The following is a 25,280-nucleotide window of genomic DNA, read 5'->3' as shown; positions in this document are numbered from 1 at the left end:
GGGTTCAATTCCCGCCTCAGGCGACTGACTGTGTGGAGTTTGCACGTTGTCCCCGTGTCTGTGTGGGTTTCTTCCGGGTGCTCCGGTTTCCTCCCACAGTCCAAAGATGTGCAGGTAAGGTGAATTGGCCATGCTAAATTGCCCGTAGTGTTAGGTAAGGGGTAAATGTAGGGGTATGGTGTGGGTTGCGCTTCGGCTGGTCGGTGTGGACTTGTTGGGCAGAAGGGCCTGTTTCCACACTGTAATGTAATGTAATCTAATCTAAAAAATATCGATTTGGTACATGTTTAACCAAGTCATGCAAATAGAAAACACTGGAGATTTCAACCTTCAGAGCAGCTTTACTGAAGTTCTACCAATTTAAGCTCATTAAGTGCTTGGATCTGTGGCATTGATACCGGAGTGATAGAAATTATTCTGAAGCAAAGTGCCATGAATGCTAGAAATCTGAAATAAAAACAGAAAATACTGGAAAGACTTTCCTCGCCTGTATGACCTTGAGAAAGTTTGTGCAGAAGTATCTGGCAAGTAATCTAGCTTATCATGGTTCCATTGAGTTGATTGTTTTTGGCATTCAAATGTGATACATATGGTTAATGGAATGAGGAAAGTATTGCATTTATTTGGAACAATTCATGACCACACAATGTCCCAAAGCAATTTATACTTATTTTATAAATTATGTTGAAGCATAGCCATTGTTGTATTGTGGGAAATGCAGCAGCCAATTATACAACAGTAATATAATAACGACCAGTGTGATGATACTAGGGCTTTATAAGGTACAATTTCTCCTGTTTGAAGAAGCCAATGAAGTAAACAGCTTGTGAGGGCTTTCTTTGTTAAGTTAGAACAATAGATGCACCATGAATGGGTATGATCAGTCTCCCACAGAGCCGGGGTTTTAGTTTAGTTTTCAGTTTTAGGAGTTTTGAAATTCGTTGTCGAAGCTGTTAAACATCTTTATGGGTGGCACGGTGGCACAGTGGTTAGCACTGCTGCCTCACAGCGCCAGAGACCCGGGTTCAATTCCTGCCTCAGGCGACTGTGTGATGTTTGCACATTCTCCCCGTGTCTGCGTGGGCACCCCTCCGGGTGCTCCAGTTTCCTCCCACAATCCAAAAATATGCAGGTCAGGTGAATTGGCCATGCTAAATTGCCCATAGTATTAGGTGCAGGGGTAAACATAGGGGAATGGGTCTGGGTGGGTGCGCTTCGGTGGGTCGGTGTGGACTTGTTGGGCCGAAGGGCCTGTTTCCACACTGTAAGTAATCTAATTTCTCTTTGCCAGAATTTTGTCTCAACGTTCTTTCCTCCTGGACTGCAGAACTGCATGTGAGATAGGAGAAAGTGAGGACTGCAAATGCTGGGGATCAGAGCTTAAATATGTGTTGCTGGAAAAGCGCAGCAGGTCAGGCAGCATCAAAGGAGAAGGAGAATCCTTCATTCCTGAAGAAGGGCTTATGTCCGAAACGTCGATTCTCCTTCTCCTTTGATGCTGCCTGACCTGCTGCGCTTTTCCAGCAACACATTTTTAAGCTCTGCATGTGAGATAGTCTATTTTACTGAATTTGCCTTAACCAAGGGCGTGTCTTTAGGATGTTACTATATTGGAACAGTTGCTCTTTAGTAGTTAAATAATACATTATTCTGTTATGTTTTCCAATAGAGCTAAAGTTATACCAAATCATCTTTCTTTTGTTTGTATTTTAACTGTACTGTAAGAATAAAGTGTGTTTTTCTTAAAGCCTAGTGGTGTGACCAATTGACTCACATCTGAAATGCAGCACCTTACACTTGCCTGTAAAGAACATAAACGTTAGGGTCTCAGCTATCTCTTTGATATATTTAAAGAGGTTTTGATCTGGTCCGTAAGCAGATGATCTGTTTTTGTAATCTTAATTGAAGCATAAATACTCTTTCTACTCTTCTATGACAGACAGCCATAGAACTTCATCCATCAACATGCCTTGCTTATCTTGGGAATAAAGCAGAATAAACTGACCAATTTATTAGAATCAGTTTGGTACAGCATTGGAAAAAAATGCTCATGAGTATCAGCTTCTGTGTGAAGAAAATAAATATTACTCAGTTCAATTGTTCTGAATAAGCTCCCTACACATACATTTTCCAAAAGATAAATATTTGGTTTTTAGAGTGACTGTTCCTTCCTTTGGACTTTGTACATAGAAGTCAAACATTTATACAACATATACTCATGTAACTTATGTATACTGTAGTCAACAGCATGCTTAAAAAAGTTATGTTCTCTAAGTGGCATCTGAAGGGATCACTTTAATGTAATTTATCTGCTGGAAACTGATGGGATTGTACCTGTTTATAACCCATCTGATTTATCCTCCATTGAAGTCATATATGTGCCTCATCCAGTCACATCAATTTTCCACTGAGCAGGTTAAAAGCAGAAAGTGCTTGAGAAACTCAGTAGGTCTGGCAGCATCTGTGAAAAATGAAACAGGGTTAACATTTTGAGTCTAATATGACATCTTATTCAAGTTCTAAAGAAGAATTATAGACTCAGTTAACTCTTCACATCTGTAACCAGACCTGCTGAGTTTCACAGGCACTTCCTGTTTTTAAGACACGCAGGAGAATTCTTAGAGGCATGGCATTCTAAACAGAACTCTATCAATAAACACATCAACTTAGATTCCATCTACCTTCCCTTGAAAAAAAGAACCCAGAAATGACACCATCCACCTTCAGAAACCAAAACCTATAAGTAGAGAGGTGGGATATACCACCAGTGCTTCACCCACTCTCACTGATGATGTTACTTAGTCATGGTGATGAAACATCTGAAAACAAACCTTCCAGCTCAGTGAGCTAACTTACATACTTTCTGTTTTTATTTCAGATCTCCAGCATCCACAGTAGTTTTTAAAATTTTAGTTATAATTAAAATCTTTAATGTGACTTGCTGGATATGGATCCATTCACATTTATAATGGCACCTGCTTTGTTTTGTTCTTGTATATAGACATACATCACACATTTTTTGTTACTTTTCTTGTGATATTTTAAGTAAAATAAGCAGGGATTTCAGACTTATAATTAATTATCTACCATTGCAAATAAAACTAATATGGAAAAAAAATCATAATTTATTTGCAATAACCTTAATTACCCCATCTAACTTCAGTTACAAACAAAACAAGTCAGGAATCGCATCAATTTTAAGAGAAAGCTCAGGATAAGCTGGAGTTTATAAGAATGATTGTGACTTGATTGAAGTGTATAAGATCATTGGCATGGACAAGGTGGCCATGGAAAAGATCTTTCCTCTTGTGGATCAGTTGAGAACTAATAGGCATTGTTTTAAAATTATTGGCCATCTGTTCAGGACAAAGTTGAGAAGAATTGTTGATGTGACTTTGGAACTCTCTGCCTCAGAAGCCAGTGGAGGCAAGTTCATTTTAAGGCAGAAGTAGCTAATTGTCAGAAAAGGTAATCAAAGGTTACTGGGCCAAGATTGGAATAAGGAATTCGAATAACATAGATTGGCCACAATCTTACTGAATATCAGAGCAGACTTGAAGTGCCGAATAGTCTACCTCTACTTCAATTTCATTTGTTCACATAATTGATCTACTTAAATAGTGGGACAGGCTTCAGGGCCTTCATCAACATCTCCTGCTCTTACCTTTCAAACCTTAATATTTGAAGAATATGAAGGCTGCTTGGGGAAATTTTCAAACTTCTCATTAATCCAAGAGAGCTTGGACACTGAATGTACAATCTCTACATTTTTTCATTTTCTGTATTACAATGAAATAATATTTGGGTAGGTTCACCATCCAGTCAGGGATCAACCCTAGTTCACTGAATGATTCAGGAGAGCTTGCCAAGAACAGCACCAGGCACACCTAAAAGTGAGGTGACTATCTGGTGAAACTACAAAACAGGACTGTGTGCCTGCTAAACAGCAAAAGCAGCAGGTGATTGACAGAGCTAAGTGATTCCACAACCAATGGATCAGATATAAGTTCCGCAGCCCTGTCATTTCCATTTATAAATTAAATAACTCACTGGGGAATAAGGGTTCACAAATATCATCATCTTCAATAATGAGAGAGCCCAGCACATTAGTGCAAGTAGATAAGGCTCAAGAATTTGCAAAAACCTTCAGCCAGAAGTGCCAAATGGGTGATCCATCTCAGCCTCCTCCAGATGATTCCTGAAGAAGGGCTCATGCCCGAAATGTCGATTCTCCTGTTCCTTGGATGCTGCCTGACCTGCTGCGCTTTTCCACAACACATTTTCAGCTCCTCCAGATGTCCCCAGCATCACAGATGCCAGTCTCCAGCCAATTTGATTCATTCAACATATGATTACGAAATGGTTGGAGGCACTGGATACTGCAAAGGCTATGGGCCCTGACAACATTCTGGCAATAGAACAAAAGACTTGAGCTCCAGAATTTGCTGTGCCCCTAAACAAGCTCTTCCAGTACTACTACAATACTGGCATCTACTTGACAATGTGGAAAATCGCTTACATCTCTATGACTTTATGACTCTATAAATTCAATTTGGCCAATTACTGCCACATTAGTCTAATCTTCATCATCAGTAATGTGTTGGAACCATGCTATCAAGCAGCCATTGTTTCGCAATAAGCTACTCAGTTTGGTTTCTGCTAGTGCTACTCAGCAGCTGACTTCATTTCAAGTCATGGACAAAGGAAATGAATTCCAGAGGAGAGATGAAAGTGTGCCTTGACATCAAGCTACATCAAGGAACCCAGTCAAACCTGGAGTCAATGGAAATCAGAAGGAATGCTCCTTATTAATTGGAGTCATACCTGGCATAAAGGAATATAGTCATTGTTGTTAGAAGTCAGCAATCTCAGCTCCAGGATATCTCTGCAGGAGTTCCTCAGGGTAGCATCGGAGGCCCAACTGTCTTCAGCTGCTTCATCAATGACCTTCCCTCAATCAAACAATGTTCAGCAGCATTCGCAACACCTCAGATACTAAAGCAATGTATAATCAAATGCTGCAAGACCTGGACCATATCCAGGTGTGGGCTAATAAGGGACAAGTAACATTTGCACCACGAAAGTGCCAGGCAATGATACCTCCAACAAAACAATAACTAACCATCATCCATTGACATTTAATGGCATCATAATCACTGAATCCCCACTGTCAACTTACTTGTGGTTAGGATTGATCATAAATTGAAATGAACTAGTGTTGTAAGTGTTATGGCAACACCAGCACAGTATAGGAGTCTCACAGTGGGTAACTCACCTCCTGACTCCCCAAACCCAGTTCACCTTCTACAAGGTACAGGCCAGTGACAGAATACTTCCCAGTTGTCTGGATGAGTGCAGCTCCAACAACACTCAGGACGCTTAATACCATAGGCATCAAAAAGCAACTTTTTGATTAGCATACATAAACAAACGCTCTGACACTTACTATCAGTAGTGTGCATCATCTATAAGGTGCACTGCAGAAATTAACTGAGGCTCCTGGAGAAGTACCTTCTAAACCCATGACCACAGCCATATAGAAGGGCACGAACTGCACCACCACCTGCCATTCATAATCTTGACTTGGAAATATATCACCATTTATTCAGTGTCTTCTCTCAAAGTCCTGAATCTCCCTCCCTAATAGCACAGTCAGTCTACGTACAGCACATGGATTTTTAAGTACATTAAACTCTTTGAAAGTTTCATCGCATAGTATACAAGGCAAAATGAATATTTTTAAATTCTGCGCCTGAGTACATACTTTTCAAGTAGTGAAGCTTCACCTGTAGCTGTTTGCTTCAATCTTACAAATATGAAACACTTTGAATCTTGGCCATTCATCAATATAAAAAAAAACTTGCTCTCATGTCTAACTTGTCATGATCACCAGATGTCTCAATGTGCTTTCTGGCCAATTTTCTTTTTTGAAATGTAGTAATAGCCATTATTTGGAAATACAGCAGCTAATATGTGCTCAGTAAACTCCATGAACAGTAAAATGATCGTGACCAGCTAATCTGTGTTTTTGTGATGTTAATTAAAGAATGAACATTGGTCATGACATTGGAGATAACTTTTGCTCTTCACATTGGTGTCACGAGATCTTTTACTTCCACCCAAGCAAGCAGATGGTCTTCAGGTTAACGTCACATCTGAAAGGTGTCACTTCTGACAGCACAGTGTGTCCTCAGGACTGCCTGGAGTACCAACCATGACCTCTGCGCTCAGGCACTGAAATAGGACTTAACCCAGATCATTGTCATTAAGATGATGGTGCAACCAATTACTGATTCAAATTATAGCAGCTTTGCTGCATCTCCCACAACACTGAAGAATTACTCTTTTTGTTACATGTATCTACCTTGCCCCCATCTCCCCACAAGTTTCTTAAGGATATTTAGCAAAGTAAATTCTGGAAAAATATGTCTGAATGTACATTGTCTGAAATTACTACAGAAATGTCAGAGTCATGCATCTTCATTTATAGAAGCCTTTGAAAGGAAACAGCTGTAGCCTGGATTTACTGTTTATTTTAGTGCAGTCTCTAAAGAGGAAAAGCAATAATGTCAGTGTCTAATTTATTTATAGTATCAGTTCCTATAATAAATTATCTGTTGATAAAAGCCGCCTGTTACAGCAATTTCTCCCTTGGATCCAGGTAATGTTCATTAACATCAAGAGAACTTCAAAGCAAGATGAGTCATAATTATTCTGTCAATTGTAATAAGGTCTGTATATGTAGGTCTTTCAAACACTGCACAGGTTACTTTTGTAAATAAAAGTGCTTACCATCATGATTTGGGTTTCCTAATGTCCATGGTTCATCAGAGTCGAAGTGAGTGTCACCCCCAATGCCGGGTCCTGGGAAATAGGCATGTGCAAGGAAGCCCCCTTCACCGTCAAAGGGTGAGCTGTCACCATGGAAACCAGAAGCAAACATAATTGTAATGTCCACATCCCTCTTCTTGTTTTCCAACTCCACATACGGTATTTCTTCAAATGTCAGTGGAGTTACGTTCTGCCACACATCAAAGGCATGGCGTATCGCTCTGTGTGTTTCTAGTTTTCCTACTTTAGGAGTGAAGTTTTTAATGCTGTAGGTGAAGTAAGAAAGGCAATGAGAATCTTCGCAAAAGGATTTCATCCTTGTGACATTGTTAAACTAGAACAGTTTCTTTTAGTTTTTCTTGATCAGTTGACAGCTTATCTGGACTACTGAAAAACAAATGATAATTAACATATATGTGTTATCTGATAGATATTCATATAGTTGTCAGGTATTACAGTATTTGTGTATTGCTGAGAAAAGACGCATCATATCAAACCTTTCCATCTTGCATTCATCAGGATAAATCATAAGAATACCAACGTAAAGGCAAAGCAATTTTTTATACTATGGAAAGAGAGTATCAATTGGTTGGCAAGTGGACCTTGCTTGGTAGATGCATTGCCATGGAGAATATGCCAATCTGGTTATATCTTTTGACAGTAGCTGTTTTACGCCACTACAGTGCAATGGCAACACAAGTGGAGTTTGTCACTAAAAGAATGCTGCCACCAAGCCAAAAAGACATTTTTCATCTCACACAAGTGAGCAATGTGGCATATGAATTTCACTGTGGATGTGACCATACAACCCAAAGACTGGCAGATCGTATCAAAAATCAATATGCCTTCAGCTGTTCGCAACAAACAACTGTACCCAACCAGCTGTGTTTACAAAACTTAAAACACTGTGTCCAACGTTCCATATAATGCCATGATTGGATAACATTTGCAAAATAATCCTGAGTATTATAAGGATTTTGGATTGTCTCTCAGACTTGTAGTGTGGTGCACTTAAATGCACAGTCGCTACGATAAATAGCTAGAAAGATAGATAGAAAGAACAAGGACAAGAATTGTGCCTGTTTCACTGGTCAAAACAGATGACAGTCATTCTCTAGTTCATTTCACAGAACAATGCCTTGAGCAATCAGAGTCAAAATGCCTGATTTAAGCTTAAACTATAGTTTGGCACTTAACTATCAGTCATCATTTAACTGGGGAATTCTCCACGGCTATGTCTCTAACAATTACAGTCCACCAGCCTTCTCTTCTCATACAGTATAGAAAAGTGTTTTAACTTAGTTGGTATTTCTTGCAAACTGAAAGTCCAAGACAAAACTTTTTGACAAAACATGTTTTTCTTTTCAAAAATACTCAAATATTCATATTTTTGGAGTTTTTTTCAAGTCATAATTTGAAAAGAAAAGAATCAATGTCTCAAGAAAAGTTGTGTCCACTTCTATGGAAGGTGAGAGTTTGCCATAATCATTGTGAAGGCATTTTCCGCACAATGAAGATGTCTTAATTTTCTTAAAGTTTCTATTAATTTTAGAAAAGAAATGCTTAATTTTTGAACTTCCATGTCAAGTATAGTAATTTACGGGAACAATAATCATAAAAATCATAAAAAAGACATGGAGGTAAATTTTTTTTCAGATGGTGATTCACATATGGCATAAGCTTCCTGAGGCAGTCGTAGATGTGGGCATAATTAGAACATTTTAAAGATATTTGGTTGGAAAGGTTTAGAAGGATTTCGGTGAGGAACAGGCAGGCAGGACTAGTTCCGTTTGGAATTATAATTGACATAGACTGGTTGGACCGAAGGGTCTGTTTCTGTGTCATATGACTCTATGGCTCTATAAAATAAAAACAAAGAATTGCAATTATGAGATCAGAACATCTCAACTAATTTCACTCTTTAAAACTGCAGGATCCATTCTTAGGAAAGCAAATACAGTAAATATGGTACATGAGAAAAAAATCCCCAAAATAACATTGCGAGAATGTCAAGATAAATTACTTTGTGTCCCAATGAATAAGAGAAAAGTACTGACTCCTGCTCTTCAAATATTGACAAGTCATTTTAAACTCAATCACACCCATTAGAAAACATCTTTGTTCTGATTAAAGGTTATCATCTTGAACATAAGGTATCAAGGTCCCAGCATCAAGATTATTGGCTGACCCCAAGGTTATGTATCACATCATAGCACTCATCACAGCAAGTTTACATGAGGCATTCTCCCAGTTGGTCACTTCTCACTGCTCTTCTTGGGGTTGTGGGCAGCATTGTCATGCAGGAGGTTATAGAGTCATTGAGTCATACAGCATGGAAATAGATCCTTCAATCCAACCAGTCCATGCTGACCATAATCCCAAACTAAACTAGTCTCACTTGCCTGCGTTTGGCCCATATTCCTCCAAACCTTTCCCCTCCATGTACTTATCCAAATGTCTTTTAAATATTGTGACTGTACTTGCATCTACTATTTCTTCTGGTGGTTTATTCCACACATGAACCACTCTCTGTAAAACAGTTGCCCCTCATGTCCTTTTTAAAACTTGCTTCTCTCACCTTAAGAATATGCCCCCTAATTTTGAACTCCCCCACCTGAGGGAAAAGACATTTGCTATTCACCTTATCTATGCCCCTTGTGATTTTGTAAACTTTTGTAAGGTCACCCCTCAAATTCCTAACCTCCAGTGAAAAAGTGTCTGCCTATCTTTATAACTCAAACTCTCCATTCCCGGCAACAATCTGGTAAATCTTTTCTAAACCCTCTCCAATTTAATAATATCCTTCCTATAGCAGAGTTCCTGAACTGCACACAGTATTCAAGATGAAACCTCACCAATGTCCTGTACGACCTCAACATGCCATCCCAACTCCTATACTCAAAGGTCTGAGAAATGAAGGTAAGTGTGCTAAATCCCTTCTTAACCACCCTGTCTACATGTGATGCAAATTTCAAAGAATTATATATCTGAATCTCTAGGTCTCTATCTTCCAAAACACTACTCAGTGCCCTACTTTTAACTGTATAAGTCCTGCCCTTGTTTGTTTCACCAAAATGAAATACCTAACAGGACCTGTAGCACAGCCAATGGCCCACCAGGAGAGATGACTGTTGCTTCAGAAGCAAAGTGCAGGATGGCATTTTGCAATTGGTTCCCCCAGTGTTTATTGAAAATGTTTAAGGAGGAGAGAGAGAGAGATACTCAGAGATGTTTAAGCCATTGATGTACACAGCCACGATTATGGCCACAGCCGTAACTGTTTCTGCCTTGTGTCTTCATCATAGGCATTTGTGAGAACTCTCCAGTGGTCAATCTGTCATCCAGAGGTTGTCTATACACAGTTTGTGAGCTCTAGATTCAGCAGTGAGCCTGCCTAATGCCAGGAAAGGAATAATAGCACTTGTGTTGGCCTTAAAATTAGCTTTTAGCTGCTCACCACAAAGGGGTAGGAAACCAATTCCTCTCACAGTGCAGATGGTAGGACAGTGGTGGGAGAGCCATCCCATTGGGTTCACCACTACTCTACTGATTTAGCACCTAGCTCCAAATCGCTCTCTGAGGCAAATCTAACCTACTGATCCTTTTCTCTCAGATGTTGCCTGACCTGCTGACTATCTCCAACACCTGGACTGTTATTCAACACTTTTCCCTGAATATTCACATCCGAGAATCTAGCAATCTAAGTGTTACGTTAAAAGGGTCAGCACTTCCTCTCATATTTTGTTTGATTCTACAATTTGCTGAACTCAAGGTTAGAATACCATTGATGTAGTCTAACTCAACGGAGTCCTCATACTCCAGACTACGTGATGTGAAATTCAATGACTTCAGACTAAGGGGTGGCAGATTCAAAACAGAGCTGAAGAGGAATTATTTCTCAGAAAGGGATGTGAATCCAAGGAATTCAATGCCCCACAATGAGGTGGGTGCCAGGACACTGAATAAACTTAGGGAGGAGATAGACAAATTATTAATTAGTGACAGATTAAAGGGGAGTGGGCAGGGAAGTGGAGTTGAGGCTGAGATGAGAACAGCCATGATTGGATTAAATGGCAGAGCAGACCTGATCAGCTGAACAGATTACTCCTGCTTTGTGGTCTTATTTTCTTATATTGCTATGGCAGCACAACTTGTCAGTCCTTGTCCTCTATCAAGAGGGTCTTTGGACAACTGTATATAGCAGAGTCTAGCCAAACCAATGTAATTGAATTTGGAAGGGAATACATCATTGGATTCAGCTGCTCTATTCCTACATTAGCAGTGCACTTTCAACCAATGGAATTGGAAAGCATTACGATCAAATTCGGAGTCAGGCAGAGCTGTGGAGAAAGTGAGGACTGCAGATGCGGAGATCAGAGTCGAAGAGTGGTGCTGGAAAAGCACAGCTGATCAGGCAGCATTCGAGGAGCAGGAGAGTCAACATTTCAGACAAAAGCCCTACATCAGCTCTTCTTCTGCTCCTCGGATGCTGCCTGACCAGCTGTGCTTTTCCAGCACCATGCTCTTAGACTCAGTATAGCTGTCCCATCTGCCTTGTCTTGCTCATCTGCTGTAAATGTTGAATCTTTCACTGAGTTCAGCAAGAGGATTTAGGCAGGGCAGATGGCAATTCCAGATTCTGGTGGCTCTCAGATTGGAGCCTCCCTGGATGTGCATTACATTATGTGGAGGTGATGGTGTTAAATACACCAGTGTTAACAGTATTAGCTAAATATGAGGAAATTTGCAGTGAGATTGGGAAATACTCAACAGGTCTGGCAGCATCTGTGGAGGGAGATATTGAATAAATGGGCAGAGGTTAATCATCGCCCTGAATGGTAGGAGTAGGCTGTGAGTGGTCAGGGTGGTGTATAATAGAGCAGCAAGATGGCAAATGTGCTCAATTTCCCAGTATTCCCAGTCTGGTGATGTTTCTGGTGCCATTGTGAGTACTGGTCGCTAATTAGCACACAGCTATCAGAGGTAGGCCATCCACCCTGCAGAGAAATCTCTCCAAACCATTGGGAACCCTCCAGGGTACTAGCAGGCTACCTAATTCTGATTTAATGGTGACGGGGCTCCCAGAAATATCCATAGTAGAGCTGCCACTGGCTCCCCGGTCTGAGGAAACACCACAACCACAAATTTCAGGCCAACAACCTCTCATCAGAACTACGAATCATCAGAAATGCAGTAGGTTTTTGAGTAAGTGGGATTGGGGAAGATGGGAAAATTCAAGACCGAATGGTCGATTCCTCTTTCCACAGGGATCCATGCTGGGGGCACTGTTGTTTGTGAGCTATATAAATGATTTGCAGGAAGGTATCGGTTGCCTGATTAGCAAGTTTGAAGATGACACCAAGATTGGTGGAGTAGCAGATAGTAAAGGGGACTGTCAGAGAATACAGTAGAATATAAATAGATTGGAGAGATGGGCAGAGAAGTGGCAGATGGAGTTCAATCTGGGCAAATGCGAGGTTTTGCATTTTGGAAGATCTAATTCAAAAGCGAGCTATACAGTAAATGGAAACGTCCTGGGGAAAATTGACGTACAGAGAGATCTGGGTGTTCAGGTCCATTGTTCCCTGAAGATGGCAACGCAGGGCAATACAGTGATCAAGAAGGCATACGGCATGGTTTCCTACATTGGACAGGGTATTGAGTACAAGAGTTGGCAGGTCATGTTCTAGTTGTATAAGACTTTGGTTGAGCTGTATTTGGAATACTCCATACAGATCTGGTCACCACATTACCAAAAGGATGTGGATGCTTTGGAGAGGGTGCAGAGGGAGTTCACTAGAATGTTGCCTGGTATGAAGGGTGCTAGCTATGAGGAGTAGGTTGAGTAGATTAGGATTATTTTCATTAGAAAGATGGAGGTTGAGGGGGGGAACCTGATTGAAGTCAACAAAATCATGAGAGGTATAGATAGGATGGATAGCAAGGAGCTTATTCCCAGAGTGGGGGACTCAATTACTAGGGGTCACGAGTCCAAAGTGAGAGGGGAAAGTTTTAGGGGAGACATACATGGAAAGTTTTTTACGCAGTGGGTGCTTGGGGGACTGGAATGCGTTGCCAGTGGAGTTGGTAGAGGCGGGAACAATAGTGTCATTTAAGATGTATCGAGACAGATACATGAATGGCAGGGAGCAGAGGGATACACATCCTTAGAAAATAGGTGGCAGGTTTAGATAGAGGATCTGGATCGGTGCAGGCTTGGAGGGCCGAAGGGCCTGTTCCTGTGCTGTAATTTTCTTTGTTCTTCACTTCTATTACTAGTGTTCCCAAAATGTAGTTATGGTCATGGAGTCCTATAGCTTGGAGGCAGGCCTTTTGGCCCAAACTGGTCCATGCTGACCAAGATGTTCATCCATGCTAACCCTATTTCCCTGCACTTGGCCCATATCTTTCTAAACCTTTCCTATCTAGGCATCTGTCCAAGTGCCTTTTAAATGCTGTTAACATACCTGCTTCAATCACTTCCACTGGCAGCTCATTCCATATGTGTACCTCCCTCTGTGTAAAAACGTTGCCTCTCAGGTTCCCTTTTATTCTTTGCCCTCTAACCTTAAACTGATGCGCTCTAGTCCACGATTCCCCAACCCAAGGAAAAAGACTGAGTCATTCACCCTATCCATGCTTCTCATGATCTTACACACTTCTATAAGATCCACCCTCAGTCTCCTATGCTCTAAGGAAAACGTCCTAGCTTGTCCAACCTCTCCTGATAATTCAGACCACTGAGTCCTCCCCATAATTCAGACTATTAAGTCCTGGCAACATCCTTGTAAATTTCTTCTACACTCTTTCCAATTTAAGAACAAGGCGACAAAAACTGAACACAAGTGTGGCCTCACCAAGGTCCTGTACAGCCACAACATAACTTCCCATCTTCTGTACTCAATGCTGTGACTGATGAAGGCCAGTGCGCCAAAAGTCTTTTTCACAGCCCTGTCTACCTGTGTCTCAACTTTCAAAAAACCGTGCACTTGAAGTCCAAGGTCTCTCTGTTCCCCTACACTCCTGAGTTTCACTATGAAACTCCTACTTTGATTTGGTTTTCCAAAATGCAAGACATCACACATATCTGCATTAAACTCAATATTTGCCATTTCCTTCCCCAGCTGATCAAGGCCGTGTTGCAATTTCTGATATCCTTCCTCACTTGCAACGATACCGCCTATTTTAGTGTCATCTGCAAATTTACTAACCATGCTAAAAATGGTAAAATTCTTGGTAGCGTAGATGAGCAGAGAGATCTTGGTGTCCATGTACATAGATCCCTGAAAGTTGCCACCTAGGTTGATAAGAAGGCATATGGTGCGTTAACTTTCATTGGTAGAGGGATTGAGTTTTGGGGCCAAGATGTCATATTGCAGCTGTACAAAACTCTGGTGTGGCCGCACTTGGAATATTGTGTACAGTTCTGGTCGCCGCATTATAGGAAGGATGTGGAAGCTTTGGAAAGAGTTAAGAGGAGATTTATTAGGATGTTGCCTAGTCAGAGGGAAGGTCTTATGAGGAAAGACTGAGGGATCTGAGGTTTTTTGTTAGAGAGAAAGTTGAGAGGTGACGTAATTGAGAAATATAAGATAATCAGAGGGTTAGATAGGGTGGACAATGAGAGCCTTTTGCCTCAGATAGTGATAGCTAGCATGAGGGGACACAGCTTTAAATTGAGGGGTGATAGATATAGGACAGATGTCAGAGGTAGTTTCTTTACTAAGAGTAGTCGGGGAATGGAACGCCCTGCCCGCAACAATAGTTGACTTGGCAACGTTATGGACATTTAAATGGTCATTGGATAAATAAATGGATGAAAATGGAATAGTATAGGTTAGATGGGCTTCAGATTGGTTTCACAGGTTGGCACAACATTGAGGGCTGAAGGGCCCGTACAGTGCTGTAATGTTCTATGCCTTGGATATTTTCATCCAAATCATTGATATAGATTACAAACAGTAATGGGTCCAGCACCAACCTCTGAGGCACTCCACATGCCATAGACCTCTAGTCTGACAAGCATCCTTCCACTATTACCCCCTGCTTCCTACCATCAAGCCAATTGTAGCTCCAATTTGCAAGCTCCCCCAGATGCCATGCTACCTAACCTTCCAGAGCAGCCATTTCTTAGCCATGCTACATTCTCATCAGAAAGGACCATAGAGCAGTAGCAATGCACTATAGTACAACATAAGCATAAGTAACAATAACCAAAGCATGCAGTACAAACTCCATTGCTCCTTGATCAATGTTCTGTTCTTTGCTAACAGGGCACAACAGGGAGGTGATGGCCTTGTGGTATTATCACTAGACTATTAATCTAGAGAGCCAGGTAATGTCCTGGGGATCTAAACTTTAATACTGCCATTGTAGATGGTGGCTTTTGATTTTAACAAAAATAAAATCTCAGATTAAGAGTCTAATGATGACCAGGAAACTATTGCCAACTGTCAGCAAAACCTGTTCGCTTAACATCCTTTAGGGAAGGAATTCTGCCATCCTTAACTGGTCTGGCCTACATATGACTCCAGACTCACATCAATGTGATTGATTCTCAACTGCTCTCTGGGCAATTAGGGATGGGCAATAAATACTGGCCTGGCCAGGAACATCCATATCCCCTGAATGAATTTTAAAAAAAACTCCAAGTAAGTGTCAGTCTGAAGCACATTGATTTGATGCAAGAATAAGATTTCTGAATGATGAAGTTCATGATAGATTCACAGATTTAGAACAAATTGCTGAATGTTCAAATAAAACTTGTGCACACTGAATTGTGGCAACAAACACTCAATTGTCAAAATGTAAGGTTCCTCAGCTCGACGTTTTGCTGTAACATTTATGATATCATGCTGGTACGGAATCTAGTTTGGACGCAGGATGGGAAAATAACAAAAAGGAAGGTCTGTGAGTGGACGGAAGACAGAAGGAATTAAGAACAAAACAAAGGAAAGATTTCAATTCAAGTGATCTTATGCATCTTCTGAACAGTCAGCAAGTGCCTTGAGTAGCCTCCATTGTGGAGGCAATCAGAACTCTTGCTGTTGGTGCTCTCTCAGAGGACCTTAGTTCTCCCATGTTGATGATCCCCATATACAGCACACCAACTAGATCTAGAACCCAGGGTGACACTCTCCGATGTAAAGTAAATCATTCAGAACTGAGATGAGGAGAAATTTCTTCACCCAGAGAATGGTAAGCTAATGGAATTCTTCACCACAGAGCGCAGCTAAGGCAAATCAGTGAATGGTTTCTAGGAATTAGATATAGCTCTTAGGGTTAAAGGGATTAAAGGGCATTGGAGAAAGTTGGAATAGAGGACTGAGTTGGAGGCTCAGCCATGATCATATTGAATGGGGGAACAGAATTGAAGGGCCATGGCCTACTCCTGTTTCCTATTTTTCTATTTTTTTCCTGGATCTTTCCCCTCTAGCACCAGTTGTTCTCCAGCCCTGATTAATGCCTTAATCTTGTAGGGTGCAAGCACTACTGCCTTCAGATCTAACTCTAGCTGTTAGGTACAGCGTCCATATTCCTTTAACTATACTGTACCTGACCACCTTTATATTCCTTTTTGCTCCCTCAGTTAAATGACTTCCTGCACCATCTCTCCATGTTTATCCATCTCTCCTGCAGTCCCTGCTTTTTTTTTAGATTAGATTAGATTACTTTACAGTGTGGAAACAGGCCCTTCAGCCCAACAAGTCCACACCGCCCCGCCGAAGCGCAAACCACCCATACCCCTACATTTACCCCTTTCCTAACACTACAGGCAATTTAGCATGGCCAATTCACCTGACCTGCACATCTTTGGACTGTGGGAGGAAACCGGAGCACCCGGAGGAAACCCACGCAGACACGGGGAGAATGTGCAAACTCCACACAGTCAGTCGCCTGAGGCAGGAATTGAACCCGGGTCTCTGGCGCTGTGAGGCAGCAGTGCTAACCACTGTGCCACCGTGCCGCTTTTGTTCACGCAAAGTGTGAAAACTTCCAATCTGATGGAAAATTGCTGATACTCCCATTGCTACCTTCCCTTTGAAATTAATTATTGCAAAGCTACATGTCCAAATCTATGATATGCACTAGCATCTAGGAATACACAATGATAAAATTACCCTGTGGTGAAAATGTTTATATTTACCACAGTTTCCAGTCTTGGGAGGCTAATCATCATTAGGCTTTCTTGTCAAAACTACCTTCAAATCACTGCATCTCAAACAGCAATCAGGACAGCAAAATAAAACATATTTACTTTTACTCAACAATTGACAATGTTTTTTTAAACTCCAAATATATAACAAAGCTTGCTAGCATACATTCTGGTTTACACATAGCCTACTGAAATACAATTGTTTTACTGGTTTGTGGCAGATTTCTTGGAAGTAATACTTTACAGACGACTGATAGTCAAGGGAAAATGCTGGGAGGGTCAGTGATGAAAAAAAAATATTTAAGTGTAACCTCTGTCTGAAGGTTCTCTTTCAGTTACCAACAGGCTATGTATTTTCAGGATTTTCAGGTTTATAGCACTGACACCTCTTTTTTCTTTCATTTTTATGGGACACTTACAATGAATATAAATATGATGCAGTATTGATTTGGTGATGTGTGTACACAGGTACCTGTAGGTGATATGTTTATGGTGCCACTTCTGCCCAGTTAATGCGTAACGCTTTCTTCTAACACTAAATCTAACGTTGGTGCCAAACTGGTCAGGCACACCACAGCGCGGCTTCTTCATCCAGCTGTGAAAGATAAAAGAACACATCCTTAAACCTGTGCATTTGCTCTCAATTTTTAACAATGAACTTCACTGCTTTATTTTTCTTTCAATGCTCTTTCAAATGAAAACCTCAGTCCAAGAGCTTGCGGAACTGTTCATCAGTTCTTTAAAGGGAGAGGGCTGATTTTAACAGTCCTGACAAATTAGCAGGAGTCGACCCACCGCATGATTTACACCTTAAGCAATTTTCCTTTGAACTAAGTCGAACTTTACATCTGGTAAGTATAGTCCCAGAGGGCTGCTCTTTCATTAGTTAGAGTGATGACTGGTGGTGAGTTTAACATGAAGGTCACCATACCTCAGGCAAGGGGTAGGATTGAGAAGGTGGCACCTATGCTGAGGAGTGGATGGAGTTTAATTTAGATAAATGTGAGGTACTGCATTTTGGGAAAGCAAATCAGAGCAGGACTTCTACACTTGATGGTAAGATCCTAGAGAGTGTTGCTGAACAAAGAGACCTTGGAGTGCAAGTTAATAGATCCTTGAAAGTAAAGTCGCAGGTAGATAAATAGTGAAGAAGGCATTTGGTATGCTTATTGGTCAGGAGTTGGGAGGTCATATTGTGGCTGTGCAGAACATTGGTTAGGCCACTTTTGGAATATTGCGTGCAATTCTAGTCTCCTTCCTATCGGAAGGATGTTGTGAAACTTGAAAGGGTTCAGAAAATATTCACAAAGGTGTTGCCAGGAGTGGAGGGTTTGAGTCATGGGGAGAGGCTGAATAGGCTGCAGCTGTTTTCCCTGGAGCATCGGAGGCTAAGGGGTGACCTTATAGAGGTTTATAAAATCATGACGGGCATGGATAGGATAGATAGACGAGGTCTTTTCCCTGGGGTGGGGAGTCCAGAACTAGACGGCATAGGTTTAGGGTGAGATAGTTTAGGCAACCTTTTCACGCAGAGGGTGGTGTGTGAATGGAATGAGCTGCCAGAGGAAGTGGTGGAGGCTGGTACAATTTCAGCGATTAAATGGCATCTGGATGGGTCTATGAAGTGGAAGGATTTAGAGGGATATGCGAAGTGCTAGCAAATGGGACTAGGTTAGTTTAGGATAACTGGTTGGCATGGATGAGTTGGACCAAAGGATCTGTTTCTATACTGTACATCTCTGTGACCCTATATGATAATATCAGCCAGTACAAGATTTGGATCCACACTGTTGGTATTCCTCTGTGTCACAAACTAACCATCCAACTGAGCTAACCCACTTCAGCTAGAATGATAAGAGTGGGGGATGGATCACTGCAACACAGGCACCCAACCAATGCTTCATTTCCCACTTGGCAGGGCACTCAAAATATCCCCCCATGAATACCAACATATCATTGCCACTCATGTTCATTCAATGTGATTAGAGTTTTAGTCCCTTTGAAATAGACTTTTGCTTCATCTGAGGAAACATTCCAGAGAAAGATTCCCACTTAAAAATACAAAGGTTTAATGGACCTGATTAAATTTTATCAGTATTTATCAATAAAATATATTTTGGCCATTTAATCATTTGGTTATAACATTATAATCCTTTTTACTCATGATGAATATTCAGCCAGCTCCACTGTTTTCAATCAGTCGATATCTAACGTTTTAAACCAATGGTTGATTACAAGCATTTCAATGTATCTTTTCATTTTGCTGAGTGGCCCGAATAATTAAGGTACCTTTGTTTAAATGCTGAAGTACTAATGATACAATTTTTGGTGTACTGGATAAACCTTCAGGTAAATATGCATATTGGAACAAATGTCATGTTAATAAGTAAAATATGGAACAGAACAAGCCAAAAGCTATAATTTCGATCACCCTTTGCATCTTAGTGATGATTAACTAGCAGAAAAAATATCCCCATGGTGTAATGTAAAGGTCTCCATTTAACAGCACAATTAATTCATTAAAGATTAATTCTTGTTGATCCGAGACTAAGTGCTTTAACCGCTTGCTAACATACTTTACAATTCACAACTGTTAACTGGTTTAATTATTTCATGCAAAAACTCAAATCCTGGCAAGGTCAAGTTCTCTTCCGATAAATTTTGAAACATTTGTTGTATATCATGACAATAAACAATTCTGAAATAATTTTACTTATATTACTTACATTTCAAAATATAGAACTATATCTGGAAGGCAGTCATTACTGTTTACAACAAATAAGTTCACACACCACAGCAAAACTGAAACACCTCTGAACATGAGGAGATTTTTCAAACAAGACAAACAAAACAGATTCTCACCTCAAGGTGATATCACTATATCACATGAAAGAAGCAAGGGGCAGAATAAAAAAAAAGTGAAGCTATTAAGGTGTCATTATCCATACAATAAAGTGAACTAAAGCAAGCTGTACATGTAACATAATTACATAGAACCAACACTGACTTTTAAGCACTTTGTGCCAATCTACCTTATCAAGAAGGACATTTGCCTAGAAAAAGAGTGAAGTACAACACATTTGCTTAAAACGCAACCTGATTTTAGAGACACATACTTATTTTTAGAGAAATGTACAAAGAATGTTTCTTAAATATTGGCACAATAATTTCAGGATATTTATTTGTTAGGTATGTTAGGGGCAAGGGCAGGTGTCCACTTATTGCAATCTGAATTTGGGAAGTTGTGAACACTCATACTCATCTTATGTTTCTCTTTGCTACAACATATACAGCACAAAAATGACGCACTTATTCCATCATTATTGCAAATCTAACATCAGAACTTAACACATTAGATTGGTTGTGGTTAAGTAAAATTGCAACTAAGTAAAATAATTCACTATTAATTATGCAAATACAATTCAATCTAAATTATGAAAAGATATCAGATAATTTAACAATTTTTACAGCACTCGAAATTAGATCAAATTATAAATTGTCAATATAGTGAGCAAATTCATTATATGATTGAATGCTAACTTAAGAGTGTGTCAGATTCAAATGAAAAGTTTGCTTAATTCCATGAGGTGCTGGGGGATGGGACTACAATTGGCTGCTGTCTCACTATACAATGAATGGATTTGAGTAAAGTACAGGGACATCTTGTTGCAATTATACATGGCCTTCATGAAACCATCCACTTCCATGATGACCTTATAAGGGTTACTATTGTCGCATACAGTGGTCCAGATGTTTGTCTTTCCCAATTCCTCCATCTCTGTTGGGCTGTCATTAAGCTACCATAAGGCAAAAGGTTTATCATTCACCAGCAAGAAAGTTTCATGAAATTTTCCTCAGCTAATCGGCATAAAAGCTGCCTTTTGTTCTGTGTGTAAAACAAGTGTAAATAGCTAAATGTCCAGGATACTTCAATAACAGGATCCATTCATTTACAGGATGTGCTGCCTGGACCAGCATTTCTTGCCCATAGGGTAGTTAAGAATAAGCCACATTGCTGTAAGTCTGGAGTTACATGTAAGACAAACAGCTCTCTTCCCTACAGGGCATTAGTGAGCTAGAAGGACACCTCCCCAACAATGATTTCATGAGCTCTTAGCTCCAGGTTTTCTTTAATCAAATTTGAATTCCACCACAGCAGAATTTGAACCCAGAATCCTTGAGTTAATAAGCACAGTGACAACACCACTAAGCCATCATCTCCACCTTGCTCTAAATTGCTGTGCAGATTCAATATTCTCCATCATTTGAGGATCTTTTCTCCCTTTACATTTGGTTGAATACATTCATGGCTTCAATAACCCACATCTTTATTCTAAGTTGGCAGGAGAACAGCAATGCAGGCATTATTGGGCAAACAGAAGAGTGAAATGCATAAACTTCTAACAGGAGGATATATATTTTGTTTGAGACATTGGGGAAAAAGAACTGCACAACCTCTTGGGACAGGGTGATCTTGACAAACCAGAAGTTAATTGTAGCACCTGAAGAAAGACGACACTGACATCTGTTACTGAATTTCTCTCTTCCATGACTGCATAGCAGTGCAGAGAGAAACAAAAACAATTAGTTTAGCACCTCCCCCTTACAAGTAGAAGACCAAGGTCTTCATAATGTGACACAGGATTATAGCTGTAGAACTATTAATGATTGTGTCATCTTATTAACACTAGGTGAGTGACAAACCCCTACATCAATATGGCAGTACTAAGTCTGTGAGGCAAGAGATCTGGGGTACAAGACTTGTAGTGCAGGAATCCTTTTGGCTAACACCACAAAATCTTAGGATAACAACATATGCTAAAGCTTCTGACAGTTTTTGTCAAACAATAGTTGGGTATCGGGAGGGAAGTAGAAAGTTAAGAATTACATAACACCTAATTAGCAGTGTGATCAGCTAGACTACTGTGGGCAGCACGGTGGCACAGTGGTTAGCACTGCTGCCTCACAGCGCCAGAGACCCGGGTTCAATTCCCGACTCAGGCGACTGACTGTGTGGAGTTTGCACATTCTCCCCGCGTCTGCGTGGGTTTCCTCCGGGTGCTCCGGTTTCCTCCCACAGTCACATAGATGTGCGCGTCAGGTGAATTGGCCATGCTAAATTGCCTGTATTGTTAGGTTAAAGGGGTAAATGTAGGGGTATGGGTGGGTTGCGCTTCGGCGGGTCGGTGTGGACTTGTTGGGCCGAAGGGCCTGTTTCCACACTGTAAGTAATCTAAAAAAATCTAATCTACTGGCTAATGGATGGATTATTTATAGTTGTCAACCACCTGATGAAAGAGCAGTGCACCAAAAGCTAGTGATTCTAAATAAACCTGTTGGACTATAACCTGGTGTTGTGTGATTGTTAACTTTGTACACCCCAGTCTAAAACCGGCACCTCCAAATCAACAGAGCACTATGTTGACAAAGATCAACAAGCTTTAGAATTTGTTTTTCTGTAAATAAAATTAATAATTTGTTTGGAATATGCTGTGCTTTTCAAAGAATCATAGAATGGTTGTAGCACAGAGACATTTGGCACTTTATATCTTTTCTGGGTCTCTGCAAGAGTAACTTCCTCAATCCCAGTTTCCTGGAGCCCTATAATGTTTTTCCTTCCCGAAGATACTTATCCAATTTTCTTTTGAAAACTGTGATTGAATCTGTCTTCACTATATTCTCATGCATTGAATTCCCAATTCTCACTTCAAACTCTGTAAAAGAGTTTTTCTTCAATTTGCCATTACTTCTTCTGTCAATCACCTTAAATCACTGCCCTTTGCTCTTCAATCCTCTTTGTGCAGTTATTTACAGGAAAAGGAGAATTTAGGCAGTGCATTCTTTGTCACTCAAGTAAGATTTCATGGCAAAGTTACATTGGATACTGTGATTTGCTACAGTGGAAGAAAGCGAGCACTGCAGATGCTGGAGACAGAGTTGAAGAATGTGGTGCTGGAAAAGCACAGCCAGTCAGGTAGCATCCAAGGAGCAGCATCCTGATGAAGAGTTTATATACTAGAAACCTCGATTCTCCTGCTCCTTGGATGCTTCCTGACCGGCTGTGCATTTCCAGCACCACACTCTTCGACTCTGAGTTGCTCAAGAGCCAACTGGTGGAGCAGGAAGGAAGGGAGGCTCAGGAGTTGCCATTCATGTGATCACATGGTAAAGGAGTTCCTGAACCTTTGTGCTGCTTGAAGGTGATGTCCATTTGGATAAATTGAGTAATTGAATGGAACAGTATACATCATCGACATGAAGTCACACAAGTTGGAGGGATATGGTACTGGAAAAGTTGCAGTTTCTTGTCACTTCTAATTTCTGCAAGTGCCCAAAAGCATCCTAGATGAAACCATCAGATGCACAATTCAAGTAAAATATTGTACAAAGACAAATGCAGCCTCTTTGCATCCTGTCCTCTGATATGCTGTCAGATTCCTGCCCTTTATGTTTCTTTATGCAACTCCTCCACTCTTGTGTTAACTTCGATGTGAGTTTGGGGATTGGGGAGGTTGGAGGTCTGAAAAGTTTTCCAGTGAGTAGAGAAGCACTATGTCAAAAAGAAGTGGATGTTTCAGTGATTGAAAAGTGTGATGTGGGTTAAAGAAAATGTTCTTCACACCTAATTAGCAGTGTGATCAGCTAGACTACTAGCTAATGGATGGATTATTTATAGTTGTCAAATTGCTTCAGCCACTCTATAAGGATAATGCTAGCCATAGATATGTCAGATGTGGCAGCTGGTTTGAAGCTTTGGTTTCTCAGACAATGAAAAACTACAAATATGCATGTGTACAACATTCCACTCACATTGTAACATGCCCTTTTTCCTGTCTCAATTTAATCAAATAAACACGACTGTTTGAATCACTTTCATTTACGTTAATGTGTTGTGTTTTGAACATTTCAGATAACAAGCATGCTACTCCAGAAAGGAAAGACATGTAAGAACACCTCCCTCAGGTGGTCTCACATTGTGGGCAGCATCCCATTTTATTGCAAATTGGATTGACTTCCTATTACAATTATGTGCAGTTGCTGCAAAGTAGTCTATTCAAGGCAGTGGCAGAATTAGCAGGGTTTTATAACTGAGGCAGATGTGGAGGGAATTCGTTGCACATTTTTAAAACTGTAGGAATGAAAGGTTAAATGTTATCCATTCCAAACAACTAGAATTGCTGTTGTTGTAACATTTGAAGAGATTCACCTGTAAGGCAACTGCAGCTTTAGCTTCAGGCAAATTCATTGAGCTGCATTTTGTTGTCAAAATTACAATGAGGTTAATGATGCCCACTGTTATTTATACTTCTAATTTCGGGGGGGGGGGGGGGGGGGGGGGGGCGAAAGGGAGGACTGCAGATGCTGGAGATCAAAGGTGATAGGTCAGAGGGGAGGGTGGACTGGATAGATGGGAAGGAAGATTGGCAGGTAGGACAGATCATGAGGATGGTGCTTAGCTGGCAGGTTGGAATGGTGTAAGGTGGGGGAGGGGAAATGAGGAAACTGGTGAAGTCCACGTTGATACCCTGGGGTTGAAGTGTTCTGAGACGGAAGATGAGGCGTTCTTCCTCCAGGCGTCAGGTGGTGAGGGAGTGGCAATGGAGGAGGCCCAGGACCTGCGTGTCCTCGGCAGAGTGGGAGGGGGAGTTGAAATGTTCGGCCTAGGGGCGGTATGGTTGGTTGGTGCGGGTATCCCAGAGATGTTCCCTAAAGCACTCTGCGAGAATGCGTCCAGTCTCCCCAATGTAAAGCAGACCTCATCTGGAGCAACGGATGCAATAAGTAACATTTGTGGATGTGCAGGTGAAATTTTGATGGATGCGGAAGTCTCCTCTGGGGCCTGGGATGGAGGTGAGGGGGGAGGTGTGGGTGCAGGTTTTGCAATTCCTGCAGTGGCAGGGGAAGGTGCCAGAAGGGGAGGGTGGGTTGTTGGAAGGCGTGGACCTGATCAGGTAGTCACGGAGGGACTGGGGAGGGAAATATATCCCTGGTGGTGGGATCCATTTGTAGGTGGCGGAAATGTCAGCGGATAATGTGGTTTACGTGGAGGTTGGTAGGGTGGAAGGTGAGGACCATCAACTCCCATAGCTACCTGGATTACACCTCTTCCCACCCTACCTCCTGCAAAAATGCTATCCTGTATTCCCAATTCCTCCGCCTCCGCCGTATCTGCTCCCAGGAGGACCAGTTCCACCACAGAACACACCAGATGGCCTCCTTCTTCAAAGACCATAATTTCCCTTCCCACATGGTTGAAGATGCCCTCCAACGCATCTCATCCACATCCCGCATC

General features: G+C 41.1%; 1 protein-coding gene across 4 annotated transcripts in view; it reads right to left on the bottom strand.

Moving 5' to 3' along the window:
- LOC122549012 (matrix metalloproteinase-16-like) overlaps positions 1-25,280 on the bottom strand; it is a 252,380-nt gene that overhangs the window by 125,926 nt on the left and 101,174 nt on the right. The window contains exons 3-5 of one of the 4 annotated variants that reach the window (XM_043688128.1): positions 19,850-19,864; positions 17,460-17,582; positions 6,793-7,097 (exon numbers count right to left, since the gene is read on the bottom strand). In XM_043688128.1, coding sequence (XP_043544063.1) covers positions 6,793-7,097; positions 17,460-17,582; positions 19,850-19,864 — 443 coding nt within the window. Of the gene's footprint in view, positions 1-6,792; positions 7,219-17,459; positions 17,583-19,849; positions 19,865-25,280 lie in introns of those variants that run through there. The other 3 variants (XM_043688130.1, XM_043688132.1, XM_043688131.1) reach the window with 3 other exon arrangements.

The sequence above is a fragment of the Chiloscyllium plagiosum genome, chromosome 4 (assembly GCF_004010195.1).
Source record: "Chiloscyllium plagiosum isolate BGI_BamShark_2017 chromosome 4, ASM401019v2, whole genome shotgun sequence".
Lineage (NCBI taxonomy): Eukaryota > Metazoa > Chordata > Chondrichthyes > Orectolobiformes > Hemiscylliidae > Chiloscyllium > Chiloscyllium plagiosum.
Note: the sequence above shows the minus strand (reverse complement) of the source record. Positions and strands in the feature narration are given on the sequence as shown.